The sequence below is a fragment of the Pygoscelis adeliae genome, unplaced genomic scaffold, assembly GCF_000699105.1.
Source record: "Pygoscelis adeliae isolate BGI_AS28 unplaced genomic scaffold, ASM69910v1 Scaffold75, whole genome shotgun sequence".
NCBI classification, from domain to species: domain Eukaryota; kingdom Metazoa; phylum Chordata; class Aves; order Sphenisciformes; family Spheniscidae; genus Pygoscelis; species Pygoscelis adeliae.
The window spans coordinates 2800170-2817388 of NW_008824772.1; the positions used below are offsets into that span (position 1 = coordinate 2800170).

General features: G+C 43.4%; 1 protein-coding gene across 1 annotated transcript in view; it reads right to left on the bottom strand.

Annotated features, from left to right (window-relative positions):
• The window catches only part of RAB11FIP4 (RAB11 family interacting protein 4 (class II)), a 107541-nt gene that overhangs the window by 78254 nt on the left and 12068 nt on the right, over window positions 1–17219 (bottom strand). Inside the window, exon 2 of the mRNA XM_009323789.1 lies at window positions 3105–3192. Within this exon, the coding sequence (XP_009322064.1) occupies window positions 3105–3192 (88 nt within the window). The remainder of the gene's footprint in view (window positions 1–3104; window positions 3193–17219) is intronic.

A 17219-nucleotide genomic window follows, 5' to 3' on the forward strand; every position in this document is an offset into this window, starting at 1 on the left:
TTCATATTCTGGCATTCCGATGAAATTGCTGCAAAGCTTTAAATTTGATGGCAAGCCTGTCCCTGGCTCTGGCAGAGCCTAATTGCGTGGGGAAAGCAGCCTAGACAGCAGGGGCTCAGCACAGATGCTGAGGCAAAGTCCTTTAATCCACAAAGGACCGGGAAAAAGAAGCAAAGCTTTCCATAAATAGAAAGCACCCTGCCTGTCCAGTATTCCACCCCAGGGACACAGTGGGAATGAGATCCTCCCACGCACTTCTCCCCTCTAGCACAGATACCTCTGCCTGAAAAAGTCCTCTCCATCACTTCCAAAGGTCCCTGCTGTTAATGAGACTCCTCAGCACATCCTTCCCCACAGTTCCTGCTACTCAGCAGCTGAAGATTAATTGCCCTTTCCACCTGATAGTCCCAGCAGCTGCTGTGGAGGTACATGACTCATATGTCATGAGGTTTATCCAGCCCAGAAGCACTAAGGAGGAGGCAAGGCTTGATGTCCACTTGTAAAGGAACACAACACTTTTCATTTGTACCATGCAAGAGTGAACAATGCCCTGGTTTATGGAGGAGAGAGGCCAAGCTGCAGATTTTAGATCCAGGGTTTGGGGTTTCTCCTTGCAGTGAGAGCTGCTACCAACCAGTTACAGAGCAGACATTGAACACTCCGATGTTTGGGATTTTTTCAGGTTCCAACATTTAGTTTTTGCTAAGATCCATACCTGGATCTGAAATGCTCAAATCAATGTCATCAGAGGTCAATTCTTTACCACTGAGATTTGAATCTGTTGTGCTAGATGCTTCAAACCTCATGCTTTAAACAAATTCAAGGCACTGAACTACCAAAAAACCACTGTATCACCTCTGTGCAGCAAAAAATTTCTTCAGCATACTATAAAGGCAAGCATATATGAGACAAATTAATCTGAAGTCTCATAAATAAGAAATACGGCAAGGCATTAGGATAGTAAAGCTTGAATTTAAACATTTGGCTTCCAGTGCTAAGAATAACACGGCTTCATACTCCATTACTGAAAAAAAAAGCAGGATTTATAGTAGGATCTCATTTTGCTCTATTAATCTGATTGCCCCAAGCAATTGCAATAGGCTGAGATGTCAGAGAATCGTATTTATAATCTGTTGCTGCCAAGACAAATAGCTTTTGTTTGATAACAAGCCTCCTGCTACCCCTGGGATGTGGCTGCACTGAAAAGTGAGAGGTAACAACATAGTGGAGGCTTTCCCTTCTGAAAGGTAGACATACCCTTTCTGAACTTTAATATGACCAAGTTTATTTTTAAGAAAAGTATGGCTGGTAGCTAAAGACCAATAAAACTTCCATGCTGTGAGGTGAGCAATCAAACCAGCTTTTCTAAAGAGATGCTGTGAAAGCTTTCATAACAATGTCTTATCAGAAATAGACGCAACTGCTCCTGCGATTATACACGCTTGGCACTGACACTGTGTAAGTGTTGACAATGCTAATGACGTGCTAAGAGAGCTCTAGGTGATGCTGCAGAATTGGATGATTTCTGTATCTGTTCACATATACATACCAATACACATCAAGCATATGATTTGCACCCTGCCTATGCTTCACATAAGGGCTTTAAGCTACCCATAAACTTGGAGTACAAGGTATTCCAGAGAGCCTGATTCAGTCACGTCTTTGCAGGATTAGACCTTAGGATATGAATACATGGATCAGTTCCCACAAGATGAGCAAGGATGAAAACTCCCAAGGCATCATCACTCCCCAGTAACTGTCAATATGCACACACTGTCCCTCACAGTAAAGGAAACGTAGCTGCCCACTCCTTCACTGAGGGTACTGCCCACTGTGGACAAGGGCACAGTTATTACAGAAGAGATGTTCTTCTGGGTCACATCTATCGCTTTCTGATCATATTTTGTGCATTTGTGTACATCTTTAGACTGCGAATTACAGAGGACTACCAGATGATTTACAGAGCTTGTGTCTTATTTAACCCAGAACCCAGTTTGCTACAGCATTTCCTGGACAAGGAAAACCTCTAGTATAGACTTTAATGTCTATACACTAATGTATTAACTTTCCTTCTGGGCTTTCTATTGCCTTCTCTTCAAACACACCAGTATCACCTTGGAAGGTGTCTCCATGAACATGGACTGAGAGCAGCTTCTCGCTGTAATTTTACATAATTATACACTGTCCTCAGCTGCCATAAACTTTAATTAAAATTGCTGCGGTGTTACATTCTTGCATCATTATGGCTTTGTAATAATCTCATCGTAGCAGACTCTCCAGAGGCTCATCCTGGAACCACACTACTATCGCTGTGACATTCACCTTGTCCCTGAAGTGAAGCCTCTGGGCTGTGACAGCACTCTGGCACTTTACTAAGGACACACTATGTGTCCAGAAAAGGACAGGCTGGATTATTTTGCTATGGGAAGCTAGAAAACTAATCAGCAGCAAAACAGCTAAAGTCTCGCTTCACTGTTTGCTTCGTTGCCCTTTGGCTAAGCTATAAAGCATAGTAACATCTATGTCTTCTGTCAAGGACTGTGTTTCCTTGCAAAAGACATGGTTTGATCTACCTGGTCTCTATCTTCCGGGCTTGCATGGCCAACCTGTAATTCCAATACATGTCCCCAAGTACTTTGAAAACATGAATTAACTATACCTTGCAGATACCTCAAGAAAAGTATAATCATCTTAAATTTCCTAGTAGAGAAACTGAAGCCCAAGGGCTCTCTAACTTCCCTAGGTAAATTAACAGTAGAACCAGATGAGAACCTGGAAGTATCAGACTTTGGCACTGCCTGCTAACCACAAAGCTACTCTTTATTCTGCTACATTTGTCTTTAAACCACATCACATTTGTTCTGAAAAACTAACAGTAAACCAATACACAAGCACCTGTGGATGTAGGAACTCTAGCATTGCTCACCATTGATACTGAGATGCACAAAAAGGAAAAATATACTGGTGCTATTCCCAGAGTTGCCCTACTGTCACTACAAATAACCACAGTCAAAAGAGAGGATGTCTTTGATCGTTACATTTTCTGCAACCAGAGAAACGTTAGTGGAACTGAAGTGGATTATTTGTAAGAAATATGCACATACCTTTGATAGCAAAAACTCCATGACAGAAGTCCTTAAAATTGATTCTTCCCAAATCATTTGGGTCCAAGTACTTTGCCAGTTTTTCCACCTAAAAGAAAAGATCATAAAATATGTGTTGAGCTTGGTGCATCATCTGTTGCTCAGTTGATCTGTATCTTCTACAGAAGACCCCAGGTGGAGGAATACCTGTAACGTTCACTTGAATCAGCCAAGAAATCATTTTGCAAGGAGAAATCATGCCTTATAGTTGGATTATCTGGTGCTGAGTAAGGCATGTGCTCTGACCAAAACTGCTGCAGCTGGGACACATTAATAGTCTCCTATGTGGATCTCAAGAGCTTGATAAGGGGTGAATCTGTTACCCAGCCTCTTGTCTTAGAGCAGGGTGGTAACAGAATCCCCGTCCCTAGGAGCCCTTGCTGTGTATGCAGCTCATAGGAACTTAAAACCTTAGTGATCTCCATCCCTCTTATCAAAAGTTATTGGGGAAGGAGAAAGGATAGACAAAGATGTGCACAGCCCATAGTAGCCTCATTCCCTGAAGAATCCAGACTATAGGAGAGAAAACTCATTGGGCACTTGGGATCAAATGAAACTTTCTTGCCACAGCAGAGAATACAAGTTTTGTACAGGAAAATAGAAGCATATTAACAGCACAAAAAAATTTATGTGATAAGACAGAGAACGGTTCTGTTCAGTACACTATGCAAACAAGCACTTATTGCTTATAATCTCAGCTTCACAGTTTAGCCTTTCTGATCACTACTCACCATAAAATGAGATTACACTGAATTTAAACACAGCCACCAAACTGGCATTTGCCCCAAAGAAGGTCTGGCAGATTTTTCAGGAGTGTTTTGGGAAGAGGGAGAAAAGCAGTCTAGATAGGAGAGGCTGTTGTGTGTTGTGCTGTCTAGAATAAAAGAATAGAGAAATAAGTAGCTGAAGAAGAATAAGGAGAGAGGCAGAACAGTCCAGGGAGGTGGGCACAGCGCTGGGACACCCCAGCTGCCTGTTCTCCTCTCTGTGATAAATATGCTGCATGACATTATGTAAGTCCCCTCGTGTCCCTGTGCCTGTTTGTACCTAGCAGGTACCCTCACTGAGGCAGAGGCGGCTCGTAAGCAAGCTCACAGTCAGCTGCAGCACAACTCTGACCTTGATCTGGGCCCTCCAGACACCCTGGAATATAAACAAGATCAGTGTAGGAGGCAAAGACAGCAGGCACGTAGGATGCTGCACAGTCCTGGTGACTACAATGTGAGCTCAGATATGCCAGTCTGAGCAGCAACAAAAGCCCAGCTGGAAAGATATGCAGCAAATGAATCCAGATGACCCAGTTTCTCAATTTTCTGGTGTTTTCTTTTTTTTTTTTAACACGCTAGCAAAACCCTAGCAGTTTCTTAAAGCCCTGCAGATAATACACTAATGTGTGTGCATGACACTTCTTCCTTCAGATTCTCTCAGTGCTTATAAATTCTCTCTATGCCAATAAATGTCATGATCAGCCGAAGGCCTCATTTAGAACAAGCAAATCTGTATGAGAAAATGAGAAAATTTTTACTCACATGCAAAATTCTATGTTGAATGAGAAATGAACAATTTGATCCTGACATTGAATCCTTTCCACACTCCCTTTCTTAGGGAAAAAAAAAAAATCAGCTCATGTAGGCAGGGCAAATAAGGAGCTGTACGACGAGTTCAGAGCCCATGACAAGTTAGAAATCTTCTTAAAACCTTCTTATTGCAGAAGGCTTCAACAACTCAAGTCCTGCCAGCCAGCCAGCAGAACCCATCTGTCAGCTATTGTGCGACCCATGATCAAATTCCTACATCTGGTATCACAAGCGATTACTGTAGCCCCACTAATTTATAGCAGCAGAAGACATGTTTCTGTTCCCAAAACATAGCCACTTCACCAGAAACTGCAGTGTGCGTTTAATGCATACCAGACTAGCTGGAAATCCTTACTGAAACCAATTCAGTAGAGACACACTTGATATGGGAAAGCTGGGTCAGTGTTATCCCCTGCTCACCTTCACAAACAACATAGATGTTATACAAAGATGAAGCAGTGGCAGAAATTCCTTTCTTAAAACTATTTTTGGGTGCATTCAAAACAGTATAATCAAACAGGCCATTGAGGCTGGGAGTAGCAAGATTTTACAGCTGAAAGTCTTCCTGACCACTGCAGTAGCTTAATTACATGGCAGATGTGTCAGCTGCTGTAACCCAACCTGGCTCCAGAGGCTTTGAAGCTGACTTTGGTGTGGCCACTAGCTGAGGATCTGTCCCCTCATGGATACAGCAACAAAATCTAATCAGACACCAGTCTTCTAGGTTATAAGATCAGCTTGTAACTCTCTTTGACAAATGGCAAGCTCCCATCATTGTAATGTAAGTAAATGCTACGCTTGCAGGTTTTCTTTAGAGAACCCTGTTTCCTGTAGGTCTCTTGCTAAGAGGCAACAAATTGTGTTTTAGGTTTTAATGTACAGATTCCTGCAGACAGCTGGGAAGCCTCTACACTATTTAATGTTGTGCTATAACACAGTAGTGTCACTGCACATTAAGTTTATTTCTCAAAGTTGATCCAATGATTTTAGTCTACTAGTTGCTCAGCCATATACAATTACATTTTTTTAATCAAATTAAAGAAGATGTTATATGCCTGGGTGTGTGTATTATGGAGGAACAGAGAACACATTCACATTTATGTCTAAACAATGTCTTAACAGTAAATGAAATTATCACCTGAGCAAAGTGCTTCAGGCTCCGGTTTCCCCTAAATCTAATTTTGCAGGTTTTCAATTAGATTTTATACTGCAAATAACTGACATCAGTGCAGGAGATGATGAAGAATTTACAGAACAGCCTGATGGAATTTATGCCACTAGTGCTCACATGTTCAGCCAGTGCTAATCAACACAGCTCCCAGCACAGGTCAGGGGCTACAAGGATTTTGATCAACTGGGACTACATTTAGGTGGATACTTGCATAGAGTTTGTGCATTAATATACACACGTGTTGTACATAAATCCCTGCATATTTGCACAGTTTTGAGCCTGTAGTGCACTTGATCATACATTTTTACCAGTAGCTTTCTGGGATAAGGCAAGAAGCTCCTCCTAGTTAATTTCAGACTGAAGGCATTACTTAAAATTAAGCTCAATTTCAAGCTGTGGCCAAATAAACTATGCCATCACAGCTACCCCTAAATCTTCTCTGCTGTCTATACTGTGTCAACCATCCTCCTGCTTCGCTTTGTAGAGAAATAATGTCCTATCCTTCTCCTTCTCAGAAAGGGTTGGCTCCCAGCAATTAATCAGAAGTTGTAACGCTTATTTATTGCCTTGGGAAACGTTAAGGGCTTGTCAGCCTAACTGCCAGGCTGCATGACATCGAAGCCTTTTTTGCAGCCAGCAACCCCCTGGGCTTACAACTACTGTAGTCTACTAGCAAAAGAGGAAGCCAGCAGCCTTTCAGCCCCATTAATGGAATGGGCAATGCAGCCTGTTTTTGCACACGTGGAATATGCAAGCTGCACCAGTCCTAGGCACAGTCAGATTACTGAGCCCCCTGCACCTCTAGGCAGTGCTGGGCTCTGCCTCCTCTGCTGATCCCATTGCAAGGGACACAGGACTGCAAAACGAACTGCTGCCAAAATTCAGTGCTGAAATGACCACGTGATTGTTGTGATCCCTACAGGCAGCACAGAGAACATACCATGTGCTTCAGAGCTTAACATCATAAGCCATCACAACGAGCTAGAGATGGTGTTTTGGGCTGGGGACAGGCACTTTTTTCTGTATTGCTGCACAGAGCAGTCCCCCACCATGTGGGACAGCACAGACAAGGTCTGGATTGCAAACTAGTTCTTCATTGTAGGAAGAAGGCAAAGACAGAAAATATTAGCTGCAGGCTCAATAATCTAGCCGGTTCTTTTGGCAGCTGCAAGGGTCTCTCTAATGAACCCTTCAGTAGACATCCAATAGTCTCAGAAAGAAGACATAAATCATTTTTGCTTTGGGAAACAATTGGAGAAAACCAAACCCTCTGTCCCTATTGTTTAACTTGCTTGGATGAATGGGTGATGATCCTTTCAATGCAAACGTATTTCTCCACTGCAGCAACAGGTCGCTTCAGCCAAAGCATTAGCCTCCTCTCTGTTGGGTTTTTCAGCTGTATGGACTGCGCTGCAAAGAGATGTTTGCCCCCTGCTGCTTTCTGACACATAAGAGTAGGCTAGGAACACTTTAAAGAGTCTCTACAATGACAATAAAGGGACAAGGTTCAGTGTGAAGAAACAATTTTGAAATCAAAACTGACCAAGGCAGAGATGCATATTAATGAGCAGGAATTAGCAATACAAAGCAGTGGACAATAAAGCGAGGCAGAATATTCTTCCACCAGAGAGCCTCTGGTTCAAAATAGAAGTTCTGGATGCAACAGAGGTGAACGGCTGAGGCTTTGTGACACACACTTTGTAGGTAAGCAGGCTGGCTCAGGTCAGGAACCAGGAAGGGCTGGATTCTCAGCTCTAAGGCTATGAGTAAATGGTTTGCAACCCAGCTCTATATAGAGACTGAACACAGCGAACAGAGACTCGGTAGAAAATCTGCGATACTAAACCCTACCCAGGAAAGAAGTGAGAGCAGTAACTGAGTCAAAAGGCTTAACACTTAGAGACCTAGGCTGCTGCAGAACCATCTGCTGGCTGCCAGAATCGATAACACGGCTGAGTCCAGCCACAGGAGGAGAGCAGAGGTGAAATCCTGGTGTCAGCAAAGCCAAGGCAGAAACCCACAGTCAGCCCAGGGGTTGCTCAAAAATTTACTCGCAAGAGTTTTAAATCCAGCACGCACTGGGCTATTTTTGTGCCTGCAGATACAGTTAGCTGTGCTGTCCTTTGCTCATTTCCTTCAATGGGGGTTCCAGCTGGTGCCTTGCCACACAACCCTGAAGTCTAAAGTTTTCAGAAGACCTAATGTTTGTACTGAATTCAAAGTGTCCTAAAAATTACAATGGAAGGAGGGCATTTTTCTTTGAACTCCATGTAGTCATTTTGTTTCAACTCTTACAAGAGGAGTGAAGCAGGCAGAGGCAGTGAGCTTGCTGAAATATTATAACCTTTTTGATTTTGGTGCCATTTGGGTATGAGGAAAAGATTTGAATTTTGGCAAAGTCACTCAACTCAGCAATTAAGAAATGCATTTCCTCAGTTTCTTCAGCCCAAAGTTTCTTGCTATATTAGCTAGAGGCACCCCTAACTATGTTGGGGGCAGCTTTGAATTTACTGCAGAAGAGAACTTTCCATTTCCCACCTCTGTTCCAGTGAAGGTGTGAAAGGTCCCCTCCTATCACCTACGTCCACACGAGAGCACCAGATATGAGGACAGACCCAGCCTTCACCACAGAAAGGAAATCCAGACTGCCTTGTAAAGAGTGCTCTGTAGCCATACTGCCTGGGACAAAATTCACATCTAAATGGAAGCACCCGCCATCCTGCCAAGGATGCAAAACAGGAACCTGTGACTAACTCAGACACTGCTCAAAACAGAGCAAGGAGCCAGTCACAGGCACATACCAAGGTGTGCAGGGGAGTGAAGTCACTGCAATCTGCTGCTCTAACTAGAGGCAAGAGGAACGTTTGTTAGCCTTTACTCAAGCTAATTCCCTTCTCAGCATTACTGAGCACGCCTGCCGTCCCAGGACTCACATTACCTCGGAGTATGACCACACGCTTTACACGACCAGGCATCTGAATGACTGTTAAGAGAAGGGAAAGGGTTTTTGTAGCAGAGGGAGTGGAGGAAGAGGAGAGAAGAGGACAGGTCACTGACAAACCTCAGAAGAGATTTATTGAAACTGATCTTTTCTTGTGAGTGAGTTCAATACAGGGGCATCTCCCAGCCAAGGAACCCTCTCAGGACTCCTGGCCAGCTCTTGTACTGATGCTGCCAAAACAGCTAGGTATTTTTCTCCAGCAAAGATTTTCTGACTGGAACTGAATCCTGCTTCCATTTCCAGGCAAGAAGAAACTCAGACCTCTACTGACCTCACTTAATTTTCTTCAAAAACTGACCAGCACAGAAAAGATTTTGTTAAGCCAAAGAAAATCTGTTAGATTTAGATGTAACTGAGTTCTGATGGACCCCACACTGGCTCCATCCACTGAAATCTTACAGCAGGATCCAAGTCACAGCCAGAAGATGCTATTTGAAATAAACAACTCGTCTCAGCAGTTCGCCTTCATACTGCAGGAATCTGTGAGCACGTCTCACCCTGAAGTACAAGCAGAGAACACCTGGGAGCTGTGAGAATGGCAAGACAAGCACTTGCAGGAAAGGTCAGGCTGTGTTGCTGCAGCGACATTTGGGCAGGATCTCCTGAAGCAGGAGCATTTGTGAGAAACCTCAAAAAACAGCAAAAGGAGATTAAATATGTAAATGCTGCAGGGTGGAATTAGAGACGTTCCCACATGATTTATACAGGGAGCAGCAGAACTGTGCTCACCCTGATTTTAATAGACTGGCCTTTTCCGCATCTGGGGAAGGGGCCTAAGTTTACACCTTCATGGTATGAATTGCAGTGGCAGGACTTGTGCCAGCTGAGCAGTGCCAGGCAATGCGGCCACCATGTCTGCTGAAACCCACCCCCGGCTCTTTAACCAGCCCCCAGGTTCAGGCCTGTTTAGCATCCACGTGGTCCAGGATGTTAGAGCTCTTCAGTCAGGGTGCTCTTCAGTAAGTCACCCTCACTGTTGCACAGGGCTGTTTGTTTTGTCCTCAGTCCCAATCTAGGGCCTTGAGTAACAAAGCATAAGGGATCCTTGCTGCTGTGGCTCAGTAATTCCTTGCCACTCAAAAATTGCCACCCTCCTCTCCCCCAACCTGCTTTCCCTTTGCTCTGCAGGTCCTGGTCCTCCACTACTTCACTCTGCAGCTGGCCACAGACACCAGCAATTTTTCACCTTGCCTCCTTACAGACAACACTAGATATAGGCTTTGCTGTTTCCTTGCTTACATAAACCTCCTAAATGATGAATCTAGCTATTAATTAGTTCCCTCTAAAGGGCTACTACTAAAAACAACCTGCCATATCAGAGATACGCAAGCTAATGGGTGCTCAGGAGACCCATTAGTGCGGGATACCAGTGTCTCTATTAGGATTTGGTAGGATAGGTCCTTCCCTGAAGCTATTTGGTGTTTGCATCCACAGACTGGAAGTAAATATAAAACCATGATGATGAAATTTGCAGGTGACAGGCTGATAAATAACAACAATGCAGACAGTCTCAGACTCCTCTGGACAGCTTCATAAGTGAAGCCTATACAGACAGAATAAGTTGTAAGCACCGCCAGGCAAGGTCACAAAACAGAAAAGAATACAAAAGAGAAGGAAAAGGAGTAACACATCTGCAGAGAGCAGGACTGTCTTTTGATGAGCTGGAAGCAAGAGGAGGGAAATTATTTTACATTGTGTTGGAGAAACCAATACTAACACAGTTGTGGTACCCACTTTCATAAGAGATGCTGAAACCCAGACAGGTTGCAGAGAACTGACATAACATTCAAGTGCTGTGGAAACACCTTATGCAACCAAACTTAATGGTTTTGGCTGTTTAACTTGGCAAAAGGGAGACCAAGTGGTGATTTGTTACTAGGTATAAAGACTTCTGCAGGCAGGAAATTGCAGGTTCTAAAGGACTCTCTAGTCTAGCAAGAGGAAAGACATAAAGAACCATTAGCTGCAAATTAAAACTGAACAGACTCAAATTAAAAACAAGGCACAATTTATCAGCGTGGCTGTTCACCCATGAGAACTATAAAACGGAACTGGTCTGGAACTATAAAAAGGAACTGGACTCCCTCATCTGAGGCCTTTTGAGAAAACAATGAGATATACCTGAAAGATTTCCCTAGCCTAGAGTAAGTGGGTTAAAAGCTGTGCTGTCACCATTTCAGGACATCACACTAGATGACCTGATGCTCTCCCTGAACCTGACCCTAAAGCACACGAAGGACCATGTTCCTAGTCAGACGTGCAAGGTGTAGAAGGCCAGCATTTAGGAATCACGAGTCCAACAAACAGCCTGCCCTCACCATTCAGTTCTGGCAGACTGTGTATCGTAAATAATTCATACCACTGCAAACAGCATCACGAATTTCCACAAGCTGCTGTCTGATCCCAAAACATGCAGGAACATACATCATTGCTGGAAACAATGGCTTTGAATTTGCTTTGAATTTTGATTCCAAGCATCAGTCATTGCCCCTTGGTACTTTATCAACAGGCTTTAAGCCTGAAAGTTGGCTTGTCTGTAAGTTTTCTGTAAACAGAAATTATTGTTTCCATTTCTGCTTTAACTGGGGACACCTGATTTACCACCTAGAAGGCAGATTTTGGGACTGTATCATAAATGACATATGCAAATTTGTGAAATAGTCTTGGCCTTGACTTTGAGCAAATTCCTAAATCTGTCAAATCCATAATCTACTAATGGCTCCAATGCAAAAAATCTGACTAAATACAAGGTAGTCCACTCACTGGCTTTCCTGGGTTTAGCATCAACACATGGAATTGCGTCGTCTTCCAAATATGAACTGTGTCCATGGAGCCTTGGTCCAATGGGAGAAAAATATCCACCAGTTACCCAGATGGAGAAAACATCCATGATGTGGCATTTTGCTGAGTGTGTGAAATGTATCAGTGAATTATAAAGCCACAGAAAGAAGGAGGTGGTTTCAGAGGCATTGCAGGTGGTTGAGTGCATTCAAAGGAAAAAGAGAAGCTTCTAGTGTTCATGTGTTATTAATGCCCTGCGTAAGCATTACCTTGACTCAGGTGGGCGACAGATGGGGAATGCAATTGAACTACTGAAAGAGGAATGGCAGAGCACTGCGGATCTGCAGCACGCACACAGGAGGTCAGCTGCTATCCTTCAGAAAACCAAGGACAGCAAGCACTCCACCTCTACTGAGCTGTACCTGCCCGTGCCTGGCAGAGAAGCTTTGGAGCACTTTCCAGAAGTGACAAACAGTAGAGGAGGTCAGTTAACTGCCTCTTCGCAGCTCATGGGAGTGATGAGGGCAGGAGCTATGGGATTTATATCATGGCCTCCAGGTCAGGATGGTTTAACTGTCTAGACTGGGAGATCCATGCTGCTGGGGAAAGAGATGGTATCCAGTGACCATGGGACTGTGGCATGGGGGTCAGAGCTACATGTAGCATGCTGTTACCAGCAAATGACTTCATCTGCTTTGGCATCCCCTTCTTAAAAATGGCTATGGCAATACTTAAACCACATTAAAAGGCCACAATAAATGTGATGATACCGCAGACAGCAATGAAATCTGCACTAAGCTGGTCCATGCTGTAGGTTTTTGGGTTTTTTACCCTGTCTCACTTGCCCACTATAGTCTGCCTTCTAATTTCTCAACACTATGGACTGGTGTCTGTCACCTCTTAATACATCTGCTTGACTCTGCACCCAACACCAGACACGCTAATGATTTGGCCCGATACAATACACAGGTATTACTAAACTCTACTGTGTTGCAATGAAACTCGCCCCACTGGGCAGACTCTTATCATCACCTTGTTTTCTTATTCTGTCAAATAGCATTTTATTATCTTCTGACAGTAAAAGATTGAGCCATATGGTACTGCACAGAGAGAACAGGGATGGATTTGTTTAAAACATTCTAATATGCAAATAAGCTATTAAAAGAACATAATACTCCATGAACCTCAATGAATGTGTGTGTATAACAGAAATCCAGGGAGTGCCAGGAAAATTGATGCTATGACTTCTGTTCTCTATTGAGAAATCACTTGCAGTCTTTAATACACATGATGACACAAACCTAATTTGGGATAACCACAAATACAATTCTTGTGAAATTACATACCCAAATTTTGTAGTTAACATCCTTACAGTTAGGATTTCCAACCATAGCTGAGACCCTGAAGTTATTACACCCAAGGAATCCCTTCTGTTACACCATATACCTCACTGGCTAACCTCTCTGCTTAAAGAACAATACATTTTATGACCACAGAGAATCACCAATAAACTTTGAAACAGAGTGCATGTGAATAGCTCTGAATCTGATGACATCTGAGAAAGGATCATTGCCTAGAATCAAGACATTTTCAGAACTTCCTCAGAGTACACATCCCAAAGAGACTATGCACAACTACAGAAACTACTTTCCCCCATCTTATCTGCAAGCCAGAGACCACCAAAATCTTGGTGAGTTTTTCCTCTGCCATCTACTCCTTTGGATGCATCAATTGCTTACACAGGCAATACCACTAGAACAGTATTTCTCATTCATTTTGTCCTTCCTAATGTAATGTAGCAGCTGACAATGAGCAAGCACCAGAATCATAAGACCAACATCTTTCTACAGACTCCCCCACCATCCATGATCCCTGTCCTGGTTTTGGCTGGGATAGAGTTAATTTTCTTCCTAGTAGCTGGCATAGTGCTGTGTTTTGGATTTAGTACAAGAATAATGTTGATAACACACTGATGGTTTAGTTGTTGCTGAGCAGTGCTTACACTAGTCAAGGACTTTTCAGCTTCCCATGCCCTTCCAGCAAGAAGCTGGCAATGGGCTCGAATAGGAAACCCGAGTTGCCCAGGAATCTTGGAAGATCATGGACTGGCCAGAAGGCAAAGATTTTGGAATATCGCCAGAGGAGGAGGTGACACATGCTGAAGAGGCCCCACTGTATAATAAACTACCAGAAAATGAGAATTTCGAATATCCAAAAGGACTGTTGTGGGATGGGGGAGAGAATCGGGGGAAAAAAAAAGTAAAATTCGTGGGTTGAGATAAAGACAGTTTAATAGGACAGAAAAGGAAGGGAAAATAATAATAATAGTAATAATAATAATAATAATAGAATATACAAAGTGATGGATGCACAGTGCAATTGTTCACCACCCGCTGGCCGATGCCCAGCCAGTCCCCGAGCAGCGGCCCCCCCCGGCCAGCTTCCCCCAGTTTATGTACTGGGCCTGACGTCCCATGGTACGGAATGTCCCTTTGGCCAGCCTTCTCAGTCAGTAGAGCATGGGAAGCTGAAAAGTCCTTGACTAGTGTAAGCACTGCTCAGCAACAACTAAAACATCCGTGTGTTATCAACATTATTCTTGTACTAAATCCAAAACACAGCACTATACCAGCTACTAGGAAGAAAATTATCCCAGCCAAAGCTAGGATAATCCCATATGTGAGAACCTCTCATTTAAAATTACTTCAACAGAGCTGATTTGAACATGATTTCGTTTCCCTCCTTCCCTCTGATGCTGTGTTGCAAAACAAGACATTTGGGTGGGCCCACCAATCTTACAACAGTCTATGGGGAATCCCACACAGTCTGGAATACCATGGGAACAGAGAGCAAGGCTAAAAATATGCCAGAGCCATCTGTTCACTCCACAGTGATTTTTTTGTGTTGCTCTAGAAACAAAGGGTTAATGTGTTGAACTGTTTTCCCAAAACCACCGATTCACTCACTTGCTAAAATAAGCAGGGCTGCATTAACAACTTCTCCTCCACTTCTACCAGAACTGAAACCAAGGCTTCCTGGAAAACAAGGCTGTTAGCAAAAGCTGTGACAGGCTGAAATGAAGCACAGCCCATTATCGTCTCATTCATTAGCATAAGTCAAATATAGCATAAAATAGTCAGATCTCAAGAGACACAGTAGGCAATTGTTCATGTGGGTGCAGCATGCTTTGCCTTTAAACAATGAGGAGAAAAATGTTTGGGTAACATCAGGCTTATCTACAAGTGATGCAGCATGGATTCATTTTCAGAGAAAATATTCTTCCTCTCTGCAGCTTGTGGTGTGTGTGATTGTTCTCGTCAGTACATAAAGGGAACTTACACAGAATAATGGTTTTCATGTCTTCCAGTTGTGAGACATCAGCCAAATGGGATCTACTCCAGGAATAATTATCATTTTTTGAAGTAAAACTAGGGAGAGGGGTGGGGCACACAGTGCCAGCTCATCAGCCAACACTTTCTCAGCGCCTTCCTTGCTGACACATCTGCAGTCACATTTTAATTGAGGTGTTATCATATGCAAAGAACAAACAAAATACCAAAGACTAGCAGGAAGAGGCTGGAGAGGGTGGGGAGAACAGAGCAAGTTTGAACCATGACTGGTAGGTAGGTCACGGCATGCAGCTCAGACATCCCCTATACCAGTGAAAACACAGTGCCCAAAGCCAAACACAAGCTGCAGAAAGTTCACCAGAGCCTAAAGCTAGTGCCACTGCTACAAGCGTGCTCCAGGCTTCTGCTGAAATCCAGGCAGTGACTCCAGACTGCACAGCTTACGCAAAATCAGAACAAGACACTTTTCTGCCAGCCATATGACGGCACTTCATTTGTTTATCTCTGATTCACAGGTCAAACACATGGCTAAGTGCAATGGCAGACTCCTGAGATATGGTATCACCCAGTTTTGTCAGCAACATCCTTACAGGTTGGATTTCTAGCCTCAAAGATACAAAGCAAGTATTACACTTAGACACTCTTAACTTGTGCTTTCATTGTTACTTTCTCTCCTTAAATGCATAAACTAACTAAACAATATGCAACCAGAACACAGTGCTGTGTTTCACACACATCATCTACTTTCAAAAACAATTTAGACTGTGGTCTGAGAGCCAGCTAGAGACCCGCCCAGGGGCCTGCCCAGGGCAGCACAATTTAGGCATCCTCAGCTCTCTCAGCCTGGTCTCCTGAAATCAGTTTTGGACCCAGCTGTTAAAAGGGAATGTGCTCGGCTTTTGGCATGCTCACAGATACAGGGGATGAAATGTAAGTCTTGAGATCTGATGTCAAATGCAAATGCCTGAGCAACAGTCCTGAAATTAAATTGAATGAAAGAAATTTCATGGCAAATTAATGCTTTGAGACAAATCCTGTGAGGAATAAGTATCGGATGAATCCAGCACAGGGAGACACACATTAGTTAAGATGACAAACATCAGGCAGAAAGGTATGATTAAAGGAACAATCTTCCACTTAGTTGAAGAGAAAGATGCTTAACCTTTCAGTAAAGTGTGGCTGGGAGATAAAGTCCTTCCCCAAAGAAACACAGGAGGAAATGTGCAGTAAGTACCACTTGCTATGGTGGGATAATTACCAAGTCTGAAACGAGGTTGACAGGTTTGAACAGCAGCTGACTCCTCTGACGTCAAGACAAGGGAAGCACAGATAAGCAGGCTGTCACAGCAGTGGCAGAGCACAAGTCAGGACTGCTAATGCTGAGAGAGGATAGCAACAAACCCCACCAAAAGCAAAGCTACCAGGGGCTGAGGGAAGGAGGGAGTCCTTGCTGCATCAGCTCGCAGAAGCGGACACATTCCTGACCATAGCACCCATACAGCCAGCAGTGTTAATCTTTTCTAATTCCCCTGTGCCTTGTTGCAACTGCTAGCTCCAGGCAATGTAATAGCCCAGAAGCTCCCTCATACCTCCCGTTCCCATGTCATGGACAATTCCCTCATACAGAAATGTAACATTCAAACCGCAAAGGAGGAAATTTTCACTATATAAAATCACACGTAGAAATCCACATTGCTCTTTGATCTACACTGGGAAAGACGTTAGAAGGAATGATAATTAGCCAGCATTTTTGTGTAGAAAGGGATAGATGAAATACAAAGCCTGTGTGCACAGAAAATGCATGCTCTTTCCAGCCTTAGAAGCTGTACAAGGGAGCTTCATGTTACAGTACTTCCTATACTCTGCATCCTTATTAGCCGTTACAGTCTGGTCGATACTAGTACTTCTTAATGGTTAGAAGGCTGAATGGAAGCAAGATCCAAAGCCTAATACAAAAAGAAAGGAAATAAAGGTGCACAGCTACGATGGAATTGTACTTTTGTGTTTTAGAAGTGTGCCCAATTCAGCTGTTATCAATTAGTATTGGTATTGTAAGAAGCTCAGTGAGGGACTGGACCCAGTATTCTCAGCTCTCTGTACACACTATTGAAAAGATAATATCTGACGCAAAGGTAATTTTCTCTCCTAGCATGTGATTTTACCTTCTCTTCTTATCCAGAAACAGATGGACTGTAA